Source organism: Diabrotica virgifera, chromosome 1 (genome assembly GCF_917563875.1).
Source record: "Diabrotica virgifera virgifera chromosome 1, PGI_DIABVI_V3a".
NCBI lineage: Eukaryota > Metazoa > Arthropoda > Insecta > Coleoptera > Chrysomelidae > Diabrotica > Diabrotica virgifera.
Window position 1 is genome coordinate 182123941 of NC_065443.1, and position 16711 is coordinate 182140651.

Below are 16711 nucleotides of genomic sequence, written 5' to 3' on the forward strand. Positions count from 1 at the left end.
GTTTATAAAATATTAAATAATATTCCAAAACTAAAAAGTTTACATATTTTATATACATTTATTTATATATATTTATTTATATATTTATATATATATTTATATATATTTATTTATATATATTTATTTATTTATCATTGGGCAAGCCCACTTACAATTAATGTTAAACTATAAATTCATACCAGTATCTACATCTCTGGTTACAATACAAGAAGTTATCGACATAATATAATATTACTCAAGACAAGAGTAGACAAAACCTGAGGTAGGAATGAGTCGAAGGTTGCAAAGAAATTTATGTTATCATACTGATATGAAGTTGTTAAATCCATAGTTAGTGCGATGTATAGGGTCAGGCCCGTTCCGTTCCGACCCGGGGGTGCAAGGTGTGCGAAGCACTCGGCGGCAAATCATGGGGGCGACGCGATCCGCCCTATATATTGAGAACAACTAATTATAAAAAATTATAAAAACATAAATATATGATTATAGTTGTACTAATTAGTAACAGAAAGGTTGAATTTAAGAAAATAAATTGTAATTGTACATTTAAATTTCAATTTTTATATAGGTACACAACTTCAGGTCACAACCTGAAGGATCATCATTAAACTTAACCCAGGAACATTTTTTCTCAGAACATCCCACCTTTTTGTGGATGACGAAAAAAAATTATATAGCTCTTGCACAAGATTAAAAAAATGTATTGTAGCATCTGACACCTTAGAAGCGTCGTTTACTGTTAGGTTCAAAGTATGAGCAGCACAAGGTACAAAAAGTGCTCTCGGATTCTCATCAAGAATGCGTTTTTGAAGCCCAACATGCTTTCCTTTCATGTTTGCCCCATTATCATAACCTTGTCCCGTAATATATTTTATATCTAAATTTAATTTTTTTAAAATTTCAGTCACAAATGTATATATCCCTTCCCCGGTAGAGTCTAGTATTGGATTAAACGCAATAAAGCTTTCCTTAACTTCAACCTTTTTTGAAGTGGTGTTAAGGACCACATACCTCAGAACTAGATTAATTTGCTCAGTATGACTAGTGTCTGGTGTACAATCTAATATTATTGAAAAATATTTTGAATTGCGAACCATTTCTAAAATATTATTTCTTACTTTAGACGACAATAATTCAATTATTTCATTCTGTATTTGCATGTCTAAATAATGAGTCATTTTAACAGATTGTTTTTGGGAGTTACACACACGGCTACCGTGCTGTCTCATAACTGAATCAAAAGAGGCAATCATCTCAACAGCTTGTCCATTTCGAAAATTTCCATTGTCATGTTCAAAAAGTAATTTAGAAGAACCTTGAAATGCTAGGCATTGTGTAGATAAATACTTAACAATCGCAATAATTCTTTCCAACACGTCGGGCCAATATTTGTTTCCATTTCTAAAATCCGCCGGTGATGAGCATTAACAGTAATAGATGTCTCCATTTTTTTTTAAATTTACCCAAGTGTTCATGTAACTTATAAGATTTGTGTGCTTACTTACTTTTGTTTCGATTAATTGGGTAATTATAGGATGAAATAAAATTAATAAAACACATGGTTCAAATTGACATCTGAGAGGGGTGCTCCCTCCTCTTCTCTTTTTTTCACTTTATTGAATAGGCAATTTCTAGCGAATGCCAGCCATCTAAATGATGTCATCATGACATCTCCCTTCCTAAGATAATAATTCAACATTCGCTGGAAAAGAACATGTCAAGAACTTAGAAGCTATTACAATAATAAACATGTAGACCCATACACATATATACACACATATACAGATAAACAGCTTATACACTATGATTAAAGTTTAGCAGAAAGTTAATTACCAAATTATAAAATCATAAAATACATTGCTTACACATTATAAATTAGGTCGAACAGGAGGTCTAACAATTCGCCCAGATCTTGTTCTACAAGATGTATACTCAGAGATTACAGTTGAATTATTTATTTCATGATCTGATAAATCTGTATCACATCTGGAAGAGTGATTAGAACTTACACTTGAATTTAATGAATTTTCAACAGTGTCGCGTATGTGTGTGCTATTTGCAGAGGGTGCATTATCATATTGAAACTGATTGTAACTACATGAAGCTTCACCTGAATTTACATTTTTCAACTCTACTTTTATTAGGTGAGCTCTATTTCTTACTACAACATTATTAGTTCCACATAATCTTATTTTATATGATCTCGGATTAGACAGTTTTTCAACTACTATACCATCTAGCCATTTTTCTTTGTTAGATTCATTAAAAATTTTTACTTTAACTTGATCATTAATTTTTAATACAGGCAATTCTTTAGTATTTTTATCATAGTACTTTTTATATTGATTTTGCCTTTGTGTTAATTCCTTCCGTACATTGTTTTTTACCACTTGTGGTCTCAAATTTGATTTTAATACAGGAAAAGTTGTTCTAACTTTGCGACTATATAGCAATTCAGCAGGACTTGGAACTTTATCTGATATTGGTGTATTCATTAAATCTAATATACACAAATAAGGATCTTTATTAGATTTGAATGCCTTTTTTAACATTGACTTTGCAGTTTGTACAAATCTTTCTACCTGACCATTGGATTGAGGAAAATGGGGACTAGATGTTTTATGAGAAAACCCCCATTCTGCAGCAAAACGACTGAACTCCATAGAAGAAAAGCAAGGCCCGTTATCAGAAAACACAACTGTAGGGATTCCATGTCTGCAAAAAATTTGTTTTAAGAACTGTATTACTCTATTACTAGTTTGTGACGTTAAAGCAGACATTTCCACGAATTTTGAATAATAGTCAACCACTAAAATATAATTTTGTGAATTAAAAACAAATAAATCAATTCCTACTTTATCCCAAGGGAGGTCAGGAATGGTGTGAGGCAGTAAAGGTTCTCTCTGATTACATTTTCTCTCTGATAGGCAAATATTGCAACATTTCACAACATTTTCTATATCTCTTGACATTCCTGGCCAAAAAAAATATTGCCTAGCTAATAATTTTGTTTTCTGTATTCCTTGGTGTGACATATGTAATTTATCCAGGGTTTCTTCCCTTAGATGTTTAGGTACAAGCAATTTATTATTTTTTACAATTATACCTTGAACTATACTTAGTTCATCTTTAAATGGCAAATATTTTTGAAATTCTTGATTTATGTATTTATTATCAGGGAATCCTTCTGTAATTAATTTCATGAGTTGTATTAAATGAGGGTCTTCTGCAGTTTGTTTTTGAAACTCTCTAATTTTACAATTTGAAATTGGGAAACTCTCTGTAATGCTTAGAAGCTGTGATTCAATTTCACTGAATTTATTTTCAAATGTTTCATCATATGATTTTGGAAAAGCCCTACTTAAGGCATCAGCAAAAAACATATCCTTACCTTTCTTATAAACAATAGTAAAACTATATGGTTGTAACATGACAAGCATTCTTTGAAGTCTAGCTGGAGCATCCACTAGAGGTTTGTTAAAAACTCCAACAAGAGGCTTGTGATCCGTCTCGATTGTCACATCAACACGACCAAAAATATACTGGTGAAACTTCAAACAAGCATTAACAATAGACAACATCTCTTTTTCAATTACTGCATAATTTTTCTGAGTTGGTGTAAAAGCCTTCGAGGCATATGCCACAGGTTTATTATTTTGTAGTAAAACAGAACCACATCCAAACTGACTGGAATCTGTTGAAATCACTACAGGACATTTTACTGAATAAAACTGTAGGATAGGTGCTTCAACTAACAGCTTTTTTAATTTCTGAAAAGCAGTTTCCTCTTGGTTTTCCCAATGAAAAGAAATATTTTTTCTTGTCAGAAGTCTTAATGGCTCTGTAAGCTCAGAAAAGTTAGGTATGAAACGACATAAATAATTTACAACACCTAAGAATCGTTGTACATCTTTTGCAGATCTTGGTCTTTGCATCTTAGTAACAGCTTCAATTTTTTTCTCATCAGGTTCCAGACCCTTTTTAGAAATATTATATCCCATATAATTTACAGAAGCTAACCCGAACTTGCATTTATCTCTATTAAATTTTATATTATTTTTTCTAGCAATATCTAAAACCTGTTTTAATTTTTTATTGTGACCCTCAAGAGTATCAGAATATATTAATAAATCATCAAAATATAACCCTATTTCTACATTTTCAAATAATTGCTGCATTTTCTTTTGAAAAACCTCAGGAGCTGAAGCTATGCCATTTGGCATTCTTAAAAAACGATATCGACCAAATGGGGTATTAAATGTACATAGTTTACTGCTGTTATCATCTAACTGAATATGCCAAAATCCGTTGCTAAGATCCAAGACAGAAAAATGACAAGAACCTTTTAGTCGACTAGAAATATCATCAAGTGTAGGGATATAAAAATGCTCACGCTTAATAGCATTGTTAAGATCTTTAGGATCCATACAAATTCTTATATCATTATTAGCTTTTTTATTAACTATTACAAGAGAATTTACCCAATCCGTTGGTTCTGTCACTTTTCTAATTATCTCAAGTCTTTCCAGCTCCTTCAGTTTCTCCATCAGTTTGTCATGCATTGCAAATGGTACCTTTCTAGGTGGATGGACTCTGGGGGCTACTTTCTCATCAATTTTTATGGTATGTTTACCTTTCAAACATCCTACACCCCTAAAAGCATCATCATATTCATGAATTATTTGACTAATACTCTCAATATCATTGTGTAAATTATCATTTATTACATTAATATTATTTTTCTGAATTAAATTTAACATTATACAGGCATCAAGGCCAAGTATTGCATCATTATGTGTTTTAACAATATAAAATTTCAATTTAGCTATATTTTCTTTATTTTTGCATTGCCTGACTTTTAAATATACACTTCCTACTGTATTTATTATTTTTCCATTATAATCAGTAATTTTATTGGTGCTACTAGTAAGTTCAGAAGTTTGAATATTTAATTTTTTAAAATAAGTGTATGGCAAAACACAACAGTCTGCTCCTGAGTCTAATCTAAAAGATACAATTATTTTATTATTTATAAAACAGTCTTCATACCACTTTTCTGAAGACTTTTCATTTATATTATTTAGAAAAAACTGATCTGGCGAAAAATCAGAATCTGAATCGGTATCACTTTGATGGACATTTACATTATGGACTCTGTTTCTATAACTATTAGCATTACAAACTTTTGCAAAATGGTTAAACTTATTACAAATTTTACACCGTAATCCATAAGCCGGACACTTGTTTAAACTATGATTAGAACCACACTTATAACAGTTTTTTATAAAATTGTTACTTATCTTTTGATTTCCTGACGTCTGGGGATGATTTCGGTAAGACTGACCAGGATCAGCTGTATACTGAGGAGCAGATTTCGGCTGCTGGTTTCTATTTGATTGATGTTTTTTCTGTTTTTGTATTTCTAGAACTTCTAATGATTGACTACTATTGGCCCCACTAATAACGCTCAACTGTCTTGCTGCCACCTCAGCAGCTCTGCATATTTCTAATCCTCGGCTCAGTGTTAACCCTTTGAATGCTGCGGACGTCATTTGACGTCTTTGATTTGCCGTGCCTACAGTGCTATGGACGTCATTTAGTTATTTTGATTTGCCGTGAAGTGCTGTGGCCGACAATTGCAGTTTCCTGCGCACGTGTTCATTTGTGGGTAATTCAAGGCGGGGCTAGCGCTTGCTGAGTAGTGGGCGGTCTCTTTACGTCTGCGTTTAGATGTTGTTATTCACTCATTGCCGATGCTTGTCCCAACACGAAAACATTGCGATTTCTATCAGTTTTACTTTAGTATTGCATCATTTTTACATCAGTATCGTCCTATTAGTTTTTATAAATAATGGACGAGCAGCAACCGGGGCCTTCAAAAGCGTTACCAAGACCTAAGAAGGGGCAGTTTTATACTGAAAAAGAGTTACTTGAAATTCTTACTCGAAGCGACAGTGAAGACGAATACATAGAAAATACGCAAAATGCTTTAGATTCCGATGAAGAAATGGACGTTGCTCAAGAGCCCGAAGACCAAACATCGAATAATACCTACGATTTTCTCTGGAAAAAAAAAGACCTTCTACCAAAAACATTTGCATTTGACTCGTCAGAGGTTGGTTGCACAATTGATGGGCTGACTGCTGAAAATAAACCTTTGGATTTTTGTAAAGTATTTTTTACGGACAATATAGTAAATCATATAGTTACGGAAACAAACAAATTTTATATTTACGTTTGTGAACATGTGGAAGTATCCGCTAAGTCACGTTTGAAGAAATGGAAAGATACAGATTTCAATGAGATGTGGTTATTTTTTGGGATTACATATCTGATGCCTCGTGTAAAAAAATTGCGCCTCAGTGAATACTGGTCAACAAACACACTATTATCTACTCCAGCATTTTCTGAGCTTATGTCGCGTGACAGGTTTTTTCTGATTTTGCGAATGTTGCATTTCTCGGACAACAATCTGCCAAAAAACGGCGACAGTTTGGTCAAGATTAGAGCAGTAATAGACCACGTACGTGATGCTTTCCGAAACGCTGTCAAGCCGCATAAAGAATTGTGCATAGATGAAAGCCTTTTGCTTTTCAAAGGCCGACTCTTTTTCAAACAGTACATACCCTCGAAGAGACATCGATTTGGTGTAAAGTTTTTTGTTTTATGCGACGCAGTGACTGGGTACATTCTCGATTTTGTTGTCTATACTGGAGCAACAACTGACTTACAAACGAATAATTGTAATTTGGGTAAATCTGGCGATGTGGTGCTAACGCTTTTGGCACGCTATTTGGATAAAGGTCATACTTTGTATTGTGACAATTGGTATACAAGCCCCAGTCTGTTTGTATGGCTGTATAATAGAGCTACAAATGCGTGTGGAACTGTGCGGAAAAATAGAAAATATATGCCGCAAATGGCAGAAAAGCTTCAGAGAGGAGAATGGAGTTTCCGAAGTGATGACAAATTGTTGTCGCTAAAATATTGTGATAAACGAGAAGTATACATGCTTACGAGCTTACATAACAACACCGGTATGGAAACTGGTAAAAAAGATCGCCTCACTGGGAGGACAATTGTAAAACCCCAGTGTATTGTTGCATACAATAAGTTTATGGGTGCAGTAGACAAGACGGACATGCTACTGAGTTCAGTAGAGTGCGTCCGAAAAACTGCGAAATGGTACAAAAAAGTTTTCCTTCACCTTATGGATATGGTTCTGCTCAATGCAAACGTTTTGAATAATATAGTAGCAAAAACTAAAACTTCGTTGGCAGAATTTCAACTGACACTCATCCAACAGATAGTGGAAGAAAATCACAAGGGGAAAATGCGCACGTCAGCAGGTCGAAGATCAGTCGACGACAATCCATTGCGGCTTACTTGTAGGCATTTTCCGTCGCATGTACCTCCCACAACAAGTAGGAAAGTTGGACTAAGAAAATGTGTTGTGTGTGCCAAAAACAAAAAAAGAAAAGAAACAAGTTTTATGTGCCGTGAGTGCAATGTGCCTTTATGTGTTGTGAATTGTTTTGAAAGATTTCACACCATCAAACATTTTTAGAAAGTAAGTTCTACATAACAAATGACTATTTGGTTTTATTTTTTGTTTTGGATAATTTTGTTTTTCTTTTGTTATGGATAATTTTGTTGTTTTTTTGTTATGGATAATTTTTTTGTTTTTATTTGTTTTGTTAACATTTGTTTACATTGAATTTGAATGCAAAAATATGTGCAATAATTTTTTAATTTGTTTTATCTATCTTTCTATCCTAAGTTTTTCTAAACAATAGCGTTTTTGTATTTTTTTGTAAAATTTATTTTGTTTCAAAAAAAAATAAAAAAAATTATAAATAATTACCCAATTATTTTGTTTATATAAAACAACGTTATAAAGAATCATTTAGTCGCATTATTTAGCGCGAAAGCGGCCGACCGTTTTGACGTCAGAAATAGCCGCACTGGGGCATGAGTATCGCCGGAGAGAGAGCCGCATCGAAAGGGTTAAACCTTGTTCTCGTAACAATCTATCCTTTAACGAAACATCCGAGATTCCAAGGATTAGACGATCACGTATTAAACTGTCAGTTAGAGTGTCGAATTCACAGGTACTTGCAAGCTGTCTCAGTTCTGTTACATATGAGTCATATGTCTCTAACCCTATCTTGTCTCGAGTAAAAAATAAGTATCGCTCATATGTGACATTTTTTGAGGGTGTAAAGTACTCTTTAAACTTTTTTAGAATAGCTTTACAAGACGTTTTCTTTTCATCTGAAGACCACTCGAAATTGTTATAAATACGAAGAGCCCGATCTCCAACTCGATTCAACAGTACGCTGCCTTGCAAACTATCGGTCTCTTCATTAAGCTTGCTGGCTTCCAAAAATATATTAAATTTTTGTTCGAAAAAACTCCAATTATCTCCCATATTACCATCAAAACACAGTTCTGTTACTGGAACAATGTGGTCGTTCATTTTGGAGGTTAAGTCAAATTTACAAAGTATTATTATTTATCAATTCTCCTTAGGGTGCGAAGACAACGAAATATGACTGCGCCATATAATATTTGTGTGCTTACTTACTTTTGTTTCGATTAATTGGGTAATTATAGGATGAAATAAAATTAATAAAACACATGGTTCAAATTGACATCTGAGAGGGGTGCTCCCTCCTCTTCTCTTTTTTTCACTTTATTGAATAGGCAATTTCTAGCGAATGCCAGCCATCTAAATGATGTCATCATGACATAACTGTTGTGTAAAATTGACGTTTCGTGTCTCATTAGCAAAGACAAGTGTTGCCAATCCGATAATCCATTTGCATCACAAAAAGTGTTACGAGTTTTAGAAAACAACTTACAGAAAACAACAGAAACAAAATACAGAATCTTTAGAAATAGAGTAAATAAGCCAAGTTCTATCGACTTTTTCTCTATTTGCTAGATTTCTTACAAAGTAATCGCATGAAAACTTTCTCTTGTCTTTATTATTAGGAAAGCTACAATTAGTGTCAATCAAGGGCGGACCACGTTTAACCAATATTCCTGCTATCTCATTGGTGATTCTTTCGGGCCACAAACCAGGGTCGGACGGAATTATATCGACACCAGTCGATACTTACTTACTTAAGCCGTCCTCTTGTACCTTAAGGTCGGTGTCGAGGTTACTTCTTAACAAATAAAGACTATTATAAATCCAAATCCAGAACTTTTACCTATATTATATATTTTTATTTTTTTTTATTGAGCACGAAAATTGATTGTAAAATTTAAATTTGGCATACACATACGTACACATAGCTAACATGTCAAAGAAAAAAAGTGATATTTACGGATGCGTGCATTTGTCCTGCCTGGGGATGAGTTTCAGCGGATATGAAGAAATATTCGTTTAAAATAAGTCCGGAAGTGAATAAACCGACTAATTCTAAGCAACTTTTGTTGTATAGAGATTTTTCACATAGTCAATAAAAACTTTTAGAGTTATTTGCGAGTGAATATGTTCATTTTTTAACAAAAAAAAACACGTTTTTATACGATTTTTCGCAAATAACTTAAACTATAAGTATTTTATCGAAGAAACTATTCTTAGATAATAATATAGCTTATAAAAAAGTGAAAAAAAATGGTGTACCTACATAAAATATGAGCTCTGTGGACCCAATAGATGCACAATTATTGTAGCAAATGAAAAATAGGTTATATTCGTCAAATTCCAAATCGAATATTTCAACGTTAAATAACCAAAAAATTGAGCACTTTTCGGGGAAAACTCATCACAACCTTTTTAAAGTGTTCAAAAAAGCTTTATTCTTGTTTTTTAAAAAAGTTTCTAGCATCCAAAATCAGTAAGTTTTTACGCTCAAAATAAGGTTGGTCCCTTTTTTTTTGATAAAAATGTATCGTGAAAATCTCCTAATTAGCATCCCAAATGAAATTAACAATTACCGCTTCACAAGTTACTGTACTTATGTATTGTTTCTATATGACCTGTACGATTTGTCGTGAAAGTGCTTATTTTTGAAATAGCTGTAGTTGAAAGGGATTAAGCGATTGAAGGGATCGAAAGATCATGGACTATGCCGTACTTGCTTGAATCACCCTGTATATTTAGATTTATGTTTGTAAAGTGCCCATTTGGATTTAAAAGTTGACGTGTCCCACTATTTTTTATAATTTTCTAAAATAAGGACTCAAACAATTTTATTCCATAAGCGATTTCGTTACTTCATATTTTCAAAATTTCACCCTGTATTATGCATAATACACCCTACATGATAGTTCGTTGAAATCAGAGGTTGTTACGCAGCTTTTAAAAATATAAAAATATATAGCGTGCTCCATTAAAAATAAAGCTTATGGACTCTGCCGGACTTGCGTGAATCACCCTGTACACTTAAATTTATGTTTAAAAAGTGTACATTTTTATTTAGAAATCGACGTGTCTCAGAGTTTTTTATAATTTTTTGAAACAGGGGCATAAATAATTTTATTCCATGAGTGCCTTGCACACTGTATATTATGAACTAACAAAAAGAGTTTTAGAAAAATATATAAGCTTGTTTGAATTTTTCCGAAACAATGCAAATTTTCATCCTATATTGACTCCTCCTATAATTGAAGAGATATTTGGGTAAAAACCATAATTATAAGCACTATCCTATAAATAAAGGGTTAATGTTTTAAAGTTAAAGAGTTTTAAAAAATATAAGCTTGTTTGAATTTTTCTGAAACAATGCAAGTTTTCGTCCTCTATTGATTCCCCCATAATTAATAAAGAGATATTTGGGTAAAAAAAAATAGTTATAATAGCACCATCCTATAAATAAAGGGTAAATGTTGATAGTATAAAATAAGGAACACTTAACATTTTATAAAAAATCAAACCGTTGAAATTGCAGTCAGCACGTATTCAGCACTTATTTTGTTAGAAAAAAAAGTAGTAAACAAAATATTAAACGATACAACACTTGACAAAATACAAATAACTTTAGATGTAAAAATTAATAGCATTACAGTAATAACTTGTTAGCTACCCTGACTTAGTGAAACCAGAGATTTCTCAAATCTTGTTGATTCGTTATTTGATAGGCGGTTTTAAAATTTTGTCGATTTGTCATTTTAGCGCAACACAATCTGAGACAATAAAATTACCGCCTGGCGCCTACACACTATTTTATTGCTCATCCAATGTACTTACAATTCTTACGATGTCAGTTGGACCAGTATAAAAACAAAATTCGACACCGATTGTCGGCACCGTTTGTAAAACATAGGCGGCGCAATAGAAATTAATGAGTAAACTTTTATTTTTAAATTATGGTTCAATATTTGTTAAACAGTAATAATGTTGTTAACTGTTCACATTTCTTTATGAAATTGACACCAAAGATAATTAAAAATACATAATACAAATGAAATTTAACGTGCTTATTAATTTGAGAACTAAAGAAATAAGACTACACTTTGAATATACACATAAAATACATGAAAACGAACAATTCCTCTTCCAGTCGAATTGTCTAATTCATGACTAATGAAGAGATCACTTTTACTACTGTATAGTATTTTTACTACAAAAGCGATATTACGTAGGTAAAAATTTTTGACGTAAGAGAACTGTCAAAACATTAGAATGTGACTCTTCATTATATCCATGTTTATAATAAACATGGCAATAATGAAAATTCACATTCTAATGTTTTGACAGTTCTCTTACGTCAAAAATTCACATTCTAATGTTTTGACAGTTCTCTTACGTCAAAAATTTTGACCTACGTAATATCGCTTATGTAGTAAAAATACTATACATAGGACATATTTTTGACAAGTTGAAATATATCACTATCCGTGTGTTCAGAACTTGATTCGACACTTGTCGTGTTTATAACTACCACACCAATATTGGAAAAGAAGTGAAAGGCGCAATTTACACAACAGTTATCAGACCAATAATGACATAAATACGCGGCAGAAACACGACTTGATACAGAAAGGACAGAAATAATGCTAGAAACAGCAGAGATGAAAATACTTTGAAAAATCGATGGGATATGGGAAGAGGTAGAAGTGCAGATATACGACAGATATGCAAGGTGGACAACATCAATAACTGGGTAAAAAGCAGAAGAGTATAATGGAACAACTACATGAGCCAAATGACAAAAAACAAAGTAGTAAGGACGGCGAGAGACGGTTCCCCAATAGGAAGACGATCAGTTAGGTCTGTATCCCGCGTATGAAAAAAAAAGTTGATTAATAGTAAGCTGAAAATTTGTTAATAGCTTAAACGGTGTCTAGTCGGATAAACTGTGATATATGAGAACACTGTAACAGGGGCAGTTTTAATTGTGGTTAAAAATTTGGAACGGTCAGACTTAAACTCTCCGAACAGAGATTAAACTCTCATGCAAAAATCAGACTGCTATTTATCAGCTGTCATAATTCCTGTCATTTGACATATTCTACATGTTCCACTCATTAAAACGCCCATTTGGTGATAAATAGTAGGCTGATTTTTGCATGAGAGCTCTGTTCGGAGAGTTTAAGTCTGTTCTGTCGGACAAAATACATGTGCCCTTTTCGTGGTCTGGCCGTTCCAAATTTTTAACCTGTTCCACAATTAAAACTTCCCCTATTCCAGTGTTCCCATATATCAAAGTTTCTCCAACTACACACCCTTAAGCTATTAAAAAATTTTCAGCTTGCTATTAATCAACTTTTTTTTCATACGCGGGATCCAAAACTAAGTGGGAAGACCACGAAAACGATGGAATGACAACTTACTGGAGCCACATTGAAAAACAGACAGTCATGTCTACACAAGAAGAAGAAGAAGGAAAAGAAGAAGAAGACATTAATATTGGTGACAAAGCAAGATAATATTTTTATTTTACTTGAACTTGAGCTACACAATTTTTCCAAATGTCACTTTTGACTTGTAAGTATATATATTTTATTAAAACCAATAAACTGTCAACGGATGGAATAGGCACGAAGACAATTAATGCAGCCACGATACAAGAGAGAGGTCCTAGAGAGAGACAGACAAGGTGCTGGAAACTTTGACAGGCCGTGTAATTTGAGTTGCCTATATCAACTTAAATCGGGGAAATGTAAAATTCTAAATATAAAAGTAACATAAAAACATAATCAAGGACTTCTTCACTTTATATAAAACAGTCACTAATTTAGTATTTAAATAGTTTTAAAATTATTTAACTCCCAAATGCTTTAGGAAAGTAGGTATTTGTTTTGATAAATACAAATAACAATTCTGAAAAGTATTTAAACTGTCTTAAACACCAAGTATAGTACTATGTACTCTATTTACTCTGTAAATACAAAAAAGTATTTAAATTTTGAAATATGTACTGCCAATCAGCCCTGAAAGTTAAAATATGAGGTCCATTCAACGAACTGTCAATACTGATTCAATCGGGTCCATTTATATAGGCAACTCAAATTACACGGCCTGTCAAATTCTCCAGCACCTTGTCTGTCTCTCTGTAGAACCTCTTTCTTGTATGTTGGTGGCAATCTCGCTTCACTATTTGAATGGGACAGGGCCATTCCATCCGTATTGACAGTCCATTGATTAAAACAGAAAATAGTGAAGAATTACCAAGAATGATGGAAGCACTAGATAGTGAATCGACAAAGATGGGACTGAACATCGCTTACAGTAAAACAAAAGCCATGACCAATCAACAAGGAGAACCAATAATTACAGTGGCACAAACAAGAATAAAGCAAGTAAAAGAGATATTCTAGGACAAATCACTAAATTAAATAAAAAAAATCAGACCGAAGAAATAAAAAAAAATAATAAGATTGGCCTGGGCATCACTCGGAAAACTGTCTTTTATTCTAAAGAAAAAAAAATACCCCCAATACCTAAAATCAAGAGTCTTCAATCAATGTACACTCCCTCTCCTCATATATGGCTCTTAGACATGGACACATACAAAGGAAAATATGGAAAAAATAAAAATATGAAACATGAAAAATTCCATTAATTACATTATCCAATCAGCGGACTGAGCAAATTGACGTCATTAAATCTCGCATAATATATGGGACATCCTGTATAAACAATACAGTTTCAGTATAATACAATACAATAAAATTTAAAATTGATCATTAAAAGTATATAATACCTACTTACAAATGCAATTTAATGTGCTTATTCATTTTTTAAGTACTAAAGAAATGAGACAAAAAATGTATTATAAAAATAAAATAATTGTAAGTTATGACGACGACACTGTTTATTTAGTGTTTATATTGCTTGCCGCCTTTGAAACATGAGAAAGTATTTTAACCAGATAACGATATGATTTGAGCCTAAGCACTTCCGAACAATTTGACCAATTACTCTTCAGTATTGCCCAATAAGATACGTTAGAAAGTAGTAAGCCACACCCGCGTCCATGTGGACTAATACAAGGAGTGATCAATTTTGAAGCAAGCAAATGTTTATATGGTTTATCTTTATTTCTATGCTCTTCGTAGAATTATTGACCGGACCCCAAAAATGCTTCTGGTCCAACTGACATCGTAAGAACATGTTTATATTTTTCACATGAAATCAGCAGATCAGCACATAGCTACAATTTATTTTGCATTAGGTATTTTTCTTATCTACAGTTTTGTTTGTCTACGGTGTAGGGAGTGGGTGTCTGTTATTTTTATGGGATTTTTTTATTTTATATCTAACAAGAATTTAAAGATTAATAATGTCATCCATACAAAACTGAACTATTTAATTTCTCAGCTTTTATTTTAAAATTCATTTTTGGTTTTTGTTTTTTTTTACAAACTTTTTGCAATTTTTGATCTTGGATTTTTGCGCCCCTAAAGGATGGCGCCCGTGTGCATTTCACACTTTGCACTTATGGTAGCGGGGGCCCTGGAACACGCAATACAAAAACATAAAGATTGATGACGATAAAACTCCAATGCAAGAACAATACTTAAAAGACCTGCGTCTTAAATTAAATCAACGCATCGAGAATGGAGAAAAAACGTCACAATCAAGTATCAGAAATGTATTCCCTGTATTATTGATCTTTCACCAAAAAACTGAGTTCGAGCTTTCATCAATGGCGTATTATGTATACTAATCTTTGTTCTCTGCAAGCGAAATTTTTAGATACCATTACTTTTATGCAATGCGAAAAACCTTCACTGTTCTTAGTATCCGAATCTTGGTTGCACAAAAATATTTTGGACTCTATGGTAAATATACCTGGGTATAAAATTTTTAGAGCAGACCGCATAGGGAGAATAGGAGGCGGATGTTGCATATATGCAAAGGAATCTGACTTCTGCCAATTTAACATTGTTTGTGAAAACTTCTCTGATCACCATTATGAAGGGTTGACGCTTAATTTTTCTTCTAAAAAGTTAAAAATAAATTTTACTATAGCTTGTATATATAGACCTGGTTACAGTTCCGTTCAAAGTGATCAAGAATTATACAGTCAATTGGAAACGCTCTTAGCCAAACATAAAACCTTAATTGTTTTTGGTGATTTCAATCTAAGCAACATTTCTTGGCCGCTGAACAATCACCCTCATGATACTCAATCTCAGCTTTTTATTAATTTCTTAGAAAATTCTGGATTAGAACAAATAATCAATGAACCGACTCGTTTTCGTCTGAATCAACAACCTTCTCAGCCAGATCTTACTTTAACCTCTGATGTTAATCTTTTAACTAATATTTCGGTTACATCTCCAATTGGAAAGTCGGACCACGCAGTTATTTCAACTTCCATACAGATCCTCAAGTCGGAAATATTACAAAATAATATGCTAATGACATATAAAAGAATAAACTATCATCGTGTAAACTTAGATGTATCTACTGCAGATTGGGCAGATATGTTGAATGGTAGGGATGTTAACAAACAGTGGGAAATTTTTGAAAATTTTCTGAATGAATCCATGCGCACGAACTCTCATTATGTGCAACGTAGATGTAATCCTAATAAGCCATGGATAAGTGCAGAAATATTTGAAATGATAAAATTTAAAAAGTCATTATGGAAAAAGTATTTACGAAGTAAAACGAATGCTGACTACCTCAATCATCGAACTTTTTCTAATAACTTAACATCAACTATTTTTAAATCTAAACAAAATTTTGAAAACCAACTGTCCTCAAATAAGAACAAAAAACCTCTTTATAAATATGTCAGAAATTCTATTTTATCTAAAGTTTCGTTACCTATTTTAAAAACCGAAACAGGCGAACCAAACTCAGTGAAAATGGAAGTTGCTACTATTTTTGCCAAAAAATTTCAAGAAGTGTTTACAATCGAGGAGGCTCTTCCGAATACTTTACGTGTTGTTTATACAAGAAGTAACTACGATATTAGTGACATAGACTTTGATCCAGAGATTCTTAAACAAAAAATTTTGTGTTTAAAATCCTTTTCCGCTCCCGGATTAGACGGTTTCGCCGCACTTTTATTTAACAAGTGTGCAAACTCGATTATCCATCCGTTAAGTTTTATGATGAAAACCTCATTTTTGTCACACACTTTACCTGATGGCTGTAAAATCTCTAGTGTTACTCCAATTTATAAAAAAAGGTGACAAGTTAGATCCTGACAATTATAGACCAATTAGTCTAACATCCATTGCGGCTAAATTGACGGAATCAGTTATTCGCGAATCGGTTATGAACTTTCTCTTAAAC

At 32.8% G+C, this 16711-nt stretch overlaps 1 protein-coding gene across 1 annotated transcript; it reads right to left on the reverse strand.

The window, feature by feature from the left end:
- Positions 1-1497: 1497 nt before the first annotated feature.
- On the reverse strand, positions 1498-5552 carry LOC126892184 (uncharacterized). Its single transcript, XM_050661665.1, has 2 exons — positions 4482-5552; positions 1498-1702 (listed from the first exon to the last, which is right to left on the reverse strand). The coding sequence occupies exons 1-2, from the start codon at positions 5550-5552 to the stop codon at positions 1547-1549; spliced, it is 1227 nt and encodes a 408-aa protein (XP_050517622.1). The 3' UTR covers positions 1498-1546.
- Between the last annotated feature and the right edge of the window lie 11159 nt (positions 5553-16711).